Source organism: Nanorana parkeri, unplaced genomic scaffold (genome assembly GCF_000935625.1).
Source record: "Nanorana parkeri isolate BGI_ZX_2015 unplaced genomic scaffold, ASM93562v1 scaffold589, whole genome shotgun sequence".
In the NCBI taxonomy this organism is placed as follows: domain Eukaryota; kingdom Metazoa; phylum Chordata; class Amphibia; order Anura; family Dicroglossidae; genus Nanorana; species Nanorana parkeri.
Window position 1 is genome coordinate 139,756 of NW_017306857.1, and position 11,801 is coordinate 151,556.

Genomic DNA, 11,801 nt, shown 5'->3' on the forward strand with positions numbered 1-11,801 from the left:
TGTTTAATTTTGTGTAGTTTGGAATGCAGCTGAAGCAGTGAGACTCCACGCCGGCTGTGATGGTAGTTTTGAAGGGATTACACTCCCCCACTAGAGTTTGGATCGACTTTTAAAAGTTTGATGTTGGCTGCACCTAATTCCTATGGCCATCTGCCTGCCACAGCCATTAAGAGGGGTGGTTTCACTGGTGTTTTTTTATTTTATGGGGCTAGGAATGCAGCAGAAGCAGTGAGACTCCACACTGGTTGCTACAGTGGTAGTTCAGCAGGGATTACCCTGCACCATACACTGGGTTTAGATCTACTTTTAGGACGCGAGTTTCCGAGGGCTTCTTGGCTGTATCCCAATGGAAACGCGCAACAAAAACGGCCCAAAGTAGTACATGTACCTTTTCAGGCGTGGGCCGTTTTGTAGCGCGTTAGGGACGGGCTGAAATACGCCAAGGTGTGAACGAGACCATTGAATACAATGGGATTTATATGTTTGACCGTTTTGTAGAGCGTTCATTGAGCGTAGAACGCGCTACAAAACGTTCAGGTGTGAACGAGGCCTTAAGCATTTCGGCATGAGCAAATTGTATTCTTTTGATGGCGTTTTTCCTCGTCTCGGAACTCTGCCCGATCCAGTTCAACAGGTGCCATTGACAGACCTGTGCAGGTGCCTCATCAGTAAGTGGTCTTCATGGGTTCGCAGTGATGCTGTGAGGAGCGATTGTGTTTATTTCCTTGCTACGTATTGTAACATTCGCCTTCTCTAATGCACATCTGTGTCGTTCTTGTCTGTCTGCTTTAATGAAGTCACTGACGGTATTTACCTACTCCTATTAACAGACACCCCCTCTGTCTTCATGCGCCCTGGAAGTGTGTAAGGGAGCCCTGTCCGCGGCCCCACCGCTGTGCCTGGTGATGGTGCCAGCAGGATGCCTTGGTTGCCAGTGAAGAAGATCCGCAGGCAATTTAAACTTCTGCTTTTGTTGGTGCTACTTACCTCAGCAGTCTGGGTCACCTATCTGCACATCAGTCTAGCAAGACAGGGCAAAGCTCTGAGGTTGCCCTTCGTCTACGGTAGAGGTAATTCTTTCCACATATTCCTTTTTGTTCTGTTATTGACTGACATTTTTTTTTTTTTTCCTTTTACACACCATAGCAGTGGGTCAAAAACCTAATTGTCGCTCTCCCGTTGCTTAGTATGTTATTTTACTTTTGTGTGATGTGGTACATGAAAGGGCAGCGCAGTCTGCTATTATAAGCAGAGCTGTGTTGTTTTGCCCTACCATGTGTTTTAAAACACAAATGGAACAAAGGCAGTCGGAATCCCTTTTACTTCCAAGGTGCAGTGCATGTTGACGGTTCTGACACTGCATTTGACCTGCATTACTTTGCATTGCATGTGGACTTGTCGGGTCCTGTTGAGATGGGATTGCACTGCAGGCAATTCAATTTGAACGCTGCCTTTTGTGGTCAAATGGCAGCAATTGGCAGTGAGCTGATCAGACAATGTGCCGAGTTCTCGAGTCCGTAGCTATTTGAACAGAATTGATTTTTAACTGGCACAATGGTATGCTGGAATCTGGTTGGTATGCATTACTTTGATTATGAGCTATTATTGCTATGTGCCATATTTGAAGTTGAACTCCAGGCGATTCGCTAAATGCATATAAAGGAGCTAATTTACCGGTCATTGGATTTGTATGTCTGTCCACCCAGTAATTAGATTTACACAGCTCTGCCTCACAGCACATCCCTGGCTGGTAGGGTGGAGACTTGATTTGTGTGTGCTGCAGTTAAGTGACACTTACAGGTCTTGACCCTTCCCCAGCCTGTGAAAGGCGAGCAGCAGACTGAAACATCACTCCTCTATCTGGCTTTTTGTGCTACCCCCTCCTCCAGTCTGAGCTGTTCTGTACTGCTGATATTGAATGCAAAGCAGTAGTAACTTGTGTCTTTTATATCTGCCAGGCGTTCAGCTTTATTATGTTTGTCGCTGTCATGAGGTTGTATTGGTGTTTTGAATGGAGTTTAATAAAACAATGTTTCTGTTTTATAAACCTAAATAGCTGAGCTCTATGCACTTGCCTTTTTTTCAACCTTACTGGCTATGTAACTATACAAACCATGTTTCTGATCTATTGTATAAACAATGAGGGGAATTATCAAATCTGGTGCAGCTGTACATGGCAACCAATCAGCTTCTCGGTTTAATTTTCACATCTTCACTGAAGATAGAAGCTGATGGGTTGCCATTGGCAACTGCTCCAAAATTTGTCTGCCGTTTTGATAAATTTCCCCCAATGTTCTCATCTATAAACCATTTATGATCTATTGAATGATGATTAAAGCAAACCTGCGCCTAATAAACTGAATGTAAATGAGCGTCTGTTGCACTCTGGCCTGCCAACCACACCTCTTCATTGGCCATTGGGACCATACAAAACACTTAATGGCCAGTAGGGAGGAATATGGGAGAAGGGCCAGAGCACAACGATCAGATCACTGTTGGCAGTATGCATAACATCATTCCGCAGACTTTTTTAGGTTTCCAAGCCTCTCTGGAAACCAACAAAAAATGTATATAGGCACCTGGGACTGCCTGCTGTATGCTACAGCTGACCATATGCTAATACACTGAACAAAGCAAAATCTTTGAGGGCTAGTTCACACCAGCCACAGTGCGTTCCGGCCCCACTGGGGCTGGATCGCACTCTGGCCGGCTCACTTTGTCTCCGGTCACATGGGAACACAAGGCACAGCAATGCCTGCGTTTTGGCCCAGTCAGAAAAGATAGTGCTTGCAGCATTTTTTTCTGACCTGGACCACAGGCATTGATGTGCCTTGCGCTCCTGTGCGGCCGGAGGGCGTGGCTGCGGTGCCATTCACTTCAATACGCTGCCACGCACCCTCCCGCGCACAACAAAGTGAGCCGGCTGGAATGCTATCCAGTGTTGAACTGGCCCTAATAGATTCTTCTAGTGCAGGGGTGGGCAACTCCGGCGCTCCAGCTGTTGTGGAACTACAAGTCTCATGAGGCATTGCAAAACTGACAGTTACAGGCATGACTCAGAGGCATGTTGGGAGCAGTTCTTTCCACAAAAGTTAATTGAGTAATAAACTTGTGTCAAGTCACCAGGGCCACCCACTGTAAGAATTTCAGCTGACTCCTGTGACTCGGCCATAAGGCTAACATGGTATGGCCAGCTTTAGGGAGCCAACTCGTCATGGTTTAAGAATCCACAGGTACACTTTAATTCCAAGGTACATGACGGTATGCAGCAAGTTCTTTTTTTAATGCATTGACAGCATTGAGCTCTAATTTGACTGCACCTGTTGTTCCTCCTCTGGACTTTTGGTGCGAGGATCAAACATCCCTAGCTGTCAGTTTGGGTCCTCACCATAGGTGGCTGTATCTGTTATGGAATAGTCCACCCGCAGCTTAGAGGGAATGGCTAGGCAGCCCAATCTGCTTGTGTATGGTCCACTTTAGCCTCAGGTTCAGAATTATTTTAGCATCTGTCGGCGTTTGAAGATCTTTGATCAGAATTAGAGAATGGGCTTTCTGTAAAGTTTTGGCAGAGGTCTGCGTGGTGGGAGGAGTCCTATAATTAGATGTCTTGGTAGCTTGTTATTACTTCACTTGGCTGGCCCCTTGCCTTCCCTGCCCAAGCCTATGAGTCAGGCTGGGCTCTTCCAGCTGGCAGAAGAGAAGCAGTTGGGAGGAGGTGGGATCCCCTCACTGACACTGGGTTGGGTTTGTCCAGGAGAGACTTGTGCAGCGTTGCGTGTCAGTCTTGCCGACTCTCTGGAGGAGACTTGACCATAACACAAGTTTCATAGCAGCAGCTTGAACATCCATAAAATTGGCGCTGCGTCTACTGTTCTGTGCTTTTAGGGTTCCTGGATTTGATGGAGCATCTGTCATACAAAAGTTTAAAACTTCCTGTAGACTTTTCCACTCATGAGATTTTTTTTTTTTTTTTCCAATTGCCTGTAAAAGGATAATTTCTCTGGGAACATGATCTTAAATATCAACCACATTGTGTTCTGTACACAGCGTTTTTATATCTCTTCTGAGGGCTCATTTATTTTCTCTAACCTTCCAGGGGCTTATAAATGAAAAGTCTGCTAAAGGAGAAAGGAAAAAAAAAATCTTCATAGCGACTAGGTATGCACCAATACTGATTTTTCGGTATAGCGTATCAATATTTTTTGTTTCGGTATTCACCGATACCAGAAGTCCAATTAAGGAAGCTAGGCGGCGTGTAATGACTCGCCACCTGGCTTCCTGATTAGCAGGGAAGCAGTCTCCATGGTTCTCGTCACTGGATGACAAGAAAGCATGGAGCCGGCTTTCTGGCCAATCAGGAAGCCGGGCGCTGTGTAATGACGCAGCGCCGGGTTTCTGATTGGCCAGGTATCTGGCTCCATGTTTCCTTGTGACGAGGGAGCATGAAGCTGGCATCCCGGCCAATCAGAGCTGCCCGTCGCGTCATTACATTGCGCCTGGCTTCCTGATTGGCCAGCTTCCTGACCAATCAGGAAGCTGGGCAGCATGTAATGACTCGCTTCCTGATAACAGAAGCTCTGGTATCTAGCCAGGCTTCGGAGCATTTGTGCGAGTACTCGCCCAAATATGCGGCATCGGTACCGATACTAGTATCGGTGCATCCCTAATGGCAACCAGTTGGCACCCAACTGCCATTTCAGAAGTGCAAATGAAGGAAGGATTTTGATCCACTACAAGAAATGGCGTACTTTTCATAAACAAGCCCCTGTCTGATTGTTGGCATCTTTCCCATCACTAGTACACACAGTGCATGAAGGTCTAACAACCCTATTTTGTTTTGTTTGTGTTTTTTTTTAATGGGGAAACTGAGTATTGCACACAGCTCCAAATTTTATACCCATTATGCTACGGTAGTAATGACCTTGTTGAACATAACAGTGTTCCTGTCTGTGTAGCATTTTAGTGACCATATGAAGTATGAACAGTAAATGGATGTGTCGGTGGCATCACACTGTAGGTTGCCAGTATTCTGCAGATAAATGTTGAATTTCTCAAGAACAGCAAAATCAGATTAGCAGATGGTAAACGCTGATACTGAAATGCAGGGGAGAAAATCAATACTTTTTTTTTTCAGAGGGTTTTTTTTTGTTTAAACATTTCTAGACTGTTTCTAGCCTTCAATGTAGGCCTACCTTGCCCTAAATATGCAGAATCTGAAGACTGAGAACCTAGCTTAGAGCAGAATGATTAACAAAAGCATAACGCAAGTGTATTTCAATTATGTTTGCTATTTCTTTTTTTTTTACAATTAAATGTCTCCCTCTGCCCTTTCCCTATTCAGTCACTGCAGCATTTGTTAGCAAATGTACTGCTCACATAGTAGAAGGATTCACTCGCACCACGTGTAGTAATGCTTGTTATGTAATGATTGTTGTGTAGTTGGGTGCTGCAGTGCCATTTGTTGCGAATGACCCATCAACGCATACTCAGAAAAAAGTGTGTTGTACAATGCATGATGCCCTATGTGTTAAGCTACGTTGTGAAACAATGCAGTCTGCTCTACTCTTGCGTGTGTTTCAGCCTATTGGGCTGTTTAACGCACTGCAATGCACATCAAGGTGTTGTGCTGTGAATGAGCCCTGGCAGTCAGTACACAGAAATAGCAGGTTGGGGGATAATGGAGTTTCAGTGAAGTGCACCTTGAGGAAAGCATGGAAAGGAGGAGTAAAAGGTGGTGACCAAAAAAAGAATTGAGGAATTTTTAGCGGACAATTGTGAAATAACTTGGTTAAAGAAGAACTCTGGGGGAAAAACTCAACCCTGCACTGCAAGGGGTTAATGTCTCTTTTGTCTAGGTGCTAAACAAAATGAGTTGTACTCTCCCGAATTTCCTGAGCAGACTCCCTGATTCTCTGGTCACTGAAGTGTCTCCTCATCCACTGCACAGATGGAATGCTCCTCAGCATCCTCGTGTCTATACACTTCTTCCCTTTTTCCCTTCCATAGACACAAACGAGCACCATTGCAAGGGCTGAGAGTTTTCCCCGGAGTTCTTTAAAGTGTATGTAAACTAAAACCAATGTTTTTGTTTTCATTTTTGATGGAGTAGAGGGGGGTTAAAACCGTTGTTGGGTTGTTGCGTACTCCCCTATCTGTGTCTCATTCAGGAGATTTTCTTTTATTTCCTGCCCTGTACACGCAACAGGAAGTTAGAGGATTACCTTTCTAATATAAGGGAAATCCTCTCATAGACAGTTATCAGACACTAGTGCCCCATTGGAAGACCTCACAGCAACCCATCGCGCGGAGCACTGCACCGTCCCTTGGGCTCATACTGGATTCCCTATTTGGGGGCCGCGGCGGGTGACGTCACTGAGGTGAGCCACGCGGCGTGCGCGACGAGTCATAGGTGACGCACTTCCGGGGCGCCACTTCCGGTTTTTCGTCCTCAGCCTCGAGCCGGAGACAACTGCCAAGTAGCCTTTGGAATCGCGCGACGGTCGCGCGACTTTTTTAAAGCGAATCATGGTAAAAAAAACGTGTGACGGTCGCGCATATTACAATACGCATAGGTGTGAATGGGGCCTAATGCCTGTTGTGGTAGCAACTCAGAATTGTGGATTTCCCCTCACTTTCATTTCCAGGTATAACTGATGATCAGGACAATTACAGAGAGTGACTCTATGTAACGAAAGAAAGTCATACAAACTTGAAAGTAGTTCTAATGTCTCTTTACGCTATACTAATCGAAAATAACGTTTTTGGTTTCGGCTATACCGGAGCTAAATGTTACACTGCAGCTTGGAGGATTAAAGTGCCGTGGAAGATTCCAGCCATTTTGGCTTTTAATTTACTGCAGCAAAATGAGAAACTTTTATTTAGTTTTTTTGCATATGATTGCTTTTATCATATTGTAGCCTTGTGATGACTTTTTTAAAACAAATATGTTTTGTCTTGAACAGTTGCCCTACGTCCCTGATTTACAATTGCCTGTGGGGTGAGGATTCCTTATGATGGTGTGTGTGTGGCGCCTTGCCTCCTGTTTGGTGAGACGCTTATCATCTTCAAAGACGTAAAGTCCCAGCACATACTATCCTGTTATACCATCAGCATTATAATAGCAATACATACTGGAGTTGTTTCTGATAATGCAACCAAAGCTTGCTTGGAAGGGGAAAAAAAACCTTTCATCTAGTGAGTTCTGCCTTCCGTCTGTCCATCACTTTCAACAACGTTCTGTATTTGCTTGGTATGCGTGTGTTTGCAGAGGCAGTGGACTTTAAAATTAAATACGAAAATTGGTGGGTGTTTTTTAAAAATGTACTTTTAGCTTTTATTTTTTTTTCTTCACTTTATTGCTATCACATGAGGGGGCTCACAGGCCCTCTGTGATGGCATACTAGTGATGGTTCTCTTTTTGTCACCTTTGCAGCCCACTGAAGCTGATTTAGCACAGATCGTGCTTGACCAGCTTCTTCCCTGGCTTATGTAACTGGAGCATGGTGGCTCAGAAGCTGGAAGTGATGCAATCGTTGTCACTTCCAGTTTTATTCAGCGAGGAGGAGATCGGTGAACAGTCATTCACTGGTCTCTCTCCCTGATGCCCGCTGACACCCACGATGCTTGTCCTGGGCCCACAGTTGGTGCAGTGGAGCAAGGTGGGGGCTGTCGGGTGGGAGGGTACTGTTTGCTGGCCGCTGGGAACGATCTGGCGGCTTTCAAGCAGCCAGAAACGCTTCTAGTGTACAGCCTAGGGGCAGCTTTGCGAAGGTAAATGGACTCCTGGCAACTGTATTTACAGGAGCCTGCTGTCAGCAATGTATGGTATACTTTATTGGCAATTAAGGGTTAAAGGATATGCACTCGCTTTGTATAGACTTCCTGTTGCATCTCTGACAGAAGGTAAACACATCAGCCCTCTGCTTGCTGGAAGCAATGCATTATGGGATACGTAGTATTGAGAAATCGAGATTGCAGCAGGGAAAGCAACAGAGCACACTGGGTATCTAGGAATTTGATGAGTGATGGGTAGACAGAAGGCAGAACTCACTACATCAAAGGGATTTGTTTCAAGTAAGCTTTGATTGCATTATCAAAAACAACTCCAGTATATATTCCTATTACAATGCTGATGTTATAACAGGAGAGGATATGCTGGGACTTTACAACTCCAATTTTTTAGAAGTGTTTGCTGGAGTTTGGCTCCAATTCAAGTCTGCTACTAGTCCATCTAACACTACCCTCTCCACAGAATGACAAGTGTGGCTCCATTGCTCTTCCATAGAGTGGAGGCACCATAAGGAATTGTATAACTGGCAACATTCCAAGGTGAGAAAAAAAGGGGGCAAAATGAGCCTTAAAGAAAACTAATGCAGCCACCACATTTAGGGACCGGTAAGCTGTGGTATATAAAATCTTTGGGTTTGGGGTTTAGATGTACAAGAATCTGCGGTGGATTAGTCAGCCCACCATTAGGACCACTTGAAAACCATTATTGGTTTCTTTTTGGTGTGTATGTAGTTGTGGAAAAATGTTACCTTTTTAGCAGGCTGTGGAAGGATATGTTACAGGAAAGGCACATTAGCCTCCGATATATCTTGGATGCATTGTAGAGGTATCGTGCTGCAGATAAGAAAGCCTGCACTGAATTGCGTGCTTCTTAGAAGTAACTGACGGCAATGCTGACCTGGATACAGCTAGCTAGGAGTCGTGAGTTTTAATTACCCTTTAAAGTACATAGCGGATTTTCCAGTGGCTGGATATGGTGTTTTTAAGCTTAGCTGCTAAAAGGATTTCTCTTCATTCGGTTCGATGTGATGGGTTACATGGCTCCTGATACAGGTCTCCAAGAGTGGAAGTGGAGGGGCTCTGGATGAAAGGCTTCATTCAGAACAGTCTGTATTTAGTCTGGGCACGCTCACACTCTCATGGAGTGCCAGGAAGAAACCGCCTATGTGTTAAGATTGCTCATTAACTCATTCTGTGCTGATTAATAGGAATACATGAAGCTATATGCCTGTATTATGCATTCTTCTCTGCATTAAAGTTTGTAGGTATGACTAGTTGTATGCTGCATGGGAATCTGTATCGTGTCCTTTTTAGTTTTCTCTTGATGAAGTGGATCTCCATTTACATGCAGATGGGGTGCGGCTGGGGAAAGTCCCCAAATATTGACCCCCCCCCCAGCTGGCTATTTGTGGGGTGTGGGAAAGATGCAATCCAGAGGTTCCTACAGTGCTCTGGGCTTCCCAGTCCTTTAGGGACAGTGCAGCTGTGGCCCTGCAAATGTATATTTACGGAAGTGAAAGTCCTTTTTAAAGGTCTCTGCTCACCCCTGCTCAGAAACCCAAACGCTCCTTGGGTAGTTTCCTAATTTCTCAATGGATTATAATCAACTGACGCACGCACGCACGCACAGACTTGCCAAAAGTATTGGGACACCCCTCCAAATCTTTGGATTCAGTTGTTCCAATCACCTCCATGGCCACAGGTGTATAAAATGTAAGCGCCTAGGCATGCAGACGCTTCTACAAACGTGGGAAAGAATGGGTTGCTCTCAGGAGCTCTGTGTATTGAAGCGTGGTACCGTGATAAGCTGCCACCTGTGCAATAAGTCCTTCCGTGAAGTTTCCTTGCTACTAAATATTCCATGGTCAACTGTTAGTGGAAGCAACTGGGAACAACAGCAAAGCGGCCATGAAGTGGTAGGCCATATAAAATGACAGAGCGGGGTCAGCGCATGCTGAAGCGCACAGTGCGCAGAAGTTGCCAACTGTCAATACCTACAGACCTCAACTTCGTGTGGCCTTCAGATTGGCACAACAGTGCATAGAGAGCTTCATGGAATGGGTTTCCATGGCCGAGCAGCTGCATCCAAGCCTTACATCAGCAAGTGCAATGCAAAGCGTCGGATGCAGTGGTGTAAAGCACGCCGCCACTGGACTCTAGAGAAGTGGAGATGAATTGCGCTTCTCTGTCTGGCAATCCGATGTGTCTGGGTTTGGTGGTTGCCAGGAGAACGGTACTTGCCTGACTGCATTGTGCCAAGTATAAAGTTTGGTGGAGGGGGGATTATGGTGTGGGGTTGTTTTTCAGGGGTTGGTCCTGGCCCCTTAGTTCCAGTGGAGGGAACTCCGAAGGCTTCAGCACACAAAGACATTTTGGACAATTTCATGCTCCCAACTTTGTGAGAACAGTTTGGGGATGGCCCCTTCCTGTTCCAACATGACTGAGCACCAGTGCACAAAGCAAGATCCATAAAGACATGGATGAGCGAGTTGGGGTGGAGGAATTTGACTGGCCTGCACAGAGTCCTGACCTCAACCGGATAGAACACCTTTGGGATGAATTGGTGCAAAGACTGTGAGCCCGGCCTTATCTAACATCAGTACTTGACCTCACAAATGGTCCAACATTCCCATAGACACACTCCTAAACTTTGTGGACACCTTCCCAGAAGAGTTGAAGCTGTTATAGCTGCAAAGGGTGGGACAACTCAATATTGAACCCTAGGGACTAAGACTGGAATGCCATTAAAGTTCATGTGCATGTAAAGGCCGGCGTCCCAATACGTTTGGCAATCTAGTCTTTATAGATATTAGCTCTGTTTCATAGCTTTGCACCTTTGGCAACAATGACTCCTTTTATAGCTGTGGATTATTTCAAAAGATTAATTTAGGATTTCTAGCTAAACCTTAACCATAGCAGGGATTTTCTTGGATAATGTCTCCGGAGCTCAGCTAAACTATTTTTATTTATTACATCTAGAATGTTATTTGAGGTAACACTATATACTATATACTGAGTAATGTGCAAATGCACCACCTGCAGGTATTCTCAGACATCCCAAGATGCTCACCTTGGTAATGCCTTCAGCTGTTTTTTTTTTTGTTTTTTGTTTTTTTTTCCCATAAGGAGGGAATTATCTTTGAGGCATCATCCAGGGTCCTGAACTGAGGTGCTCACAGATGAAGCAATCATGCAAGTCCTGGGGGTAGCCCAACTGAAAGGGTTAATTTAGTTTCCCCAGAGTTCTGCTTTTATTAAATATCTGCAAATGTTCTCTTGTTTGCAGACCATATAAACATGTCCGATTTGTATGTATGTGATTAAAGTGCATCTCCAGCCCAATAGCTGAATTACTGAAATCTGTAATTATGAACTGGTTGACCTTATAAAATAACTGATTTACAGGCCTGCTACACTGAATAGACAGAAGGGTGATGGTATAAAAATGCAGCATCCCCAGTGCTTTGTGGTCTCTCCCCCGCCCAAACATTTCCCTTCCACTTCCCAATGTCTGACCTAATAGGCAGCGCTGTGCGCCGCAGTTGTGCCTGATTGGTTCACAGTGTGGGGCTCGCTTTTTGTCTGATTTTTCTGCTGGCTTGTGAAAGATGCAATTTCAGGCATTATTTTAAACTACATTTAATTATTTTAATGAACACAGAAGTAGACTAAAGTGGCTTTATTTTGCCCAGCGTTTTCTTTTTAACTCAATTTAATCTGTAAAGAGATGTACTGCACAATACACAAGAGACTCCTTTTTATTATTGGTAGTGATGAGTGAATTCAGTCATATTATTCCACTACTAATTTTCTGCTTGAAACCATCCATTGCCTGGGTTCCTTAATGGTGTGGTCTCCCTTAGACCAGACAACCCTGCATGGAAATATGCCATGGATGCGGTGTAGTGGGTGGGATTGCAGTGAACCTGTTGCTATGTCCATGCAATAATGGGTTGAAATGGCTACTTGTGGTCTCCATTGGAAGCCAGTAAGAAAGGGTGACCGTGCAAGAG

General features: G+C 44.9%; 1 protein-coding gene across 1 annotated transcript in view; it reads left to right on the forward strand.

The window, feature by feature from the left end:
- The first annotated feature begins 834 nt into the window (after nt 1–834).
- The window catches only part of B4GALNT4 (beta-1,4-N-acetyl-galactosaminyltransferase 4), a 49,239-nt gene continuing 38,272 nt past the window's right edge, over nt 835–11,801 (forward strand). Inside the window, exon 1 of the mRNA XM_018562662.1 lies at nt 835–1,070. Coding sequence (XP_018418164.1) covers nt 920–1,070 — 151 coding nt within the window. The 5' untranslated portion in view covers nt 835–919. The remainder of the gene's footprint in view (nt 1,071–11,801) is intronic.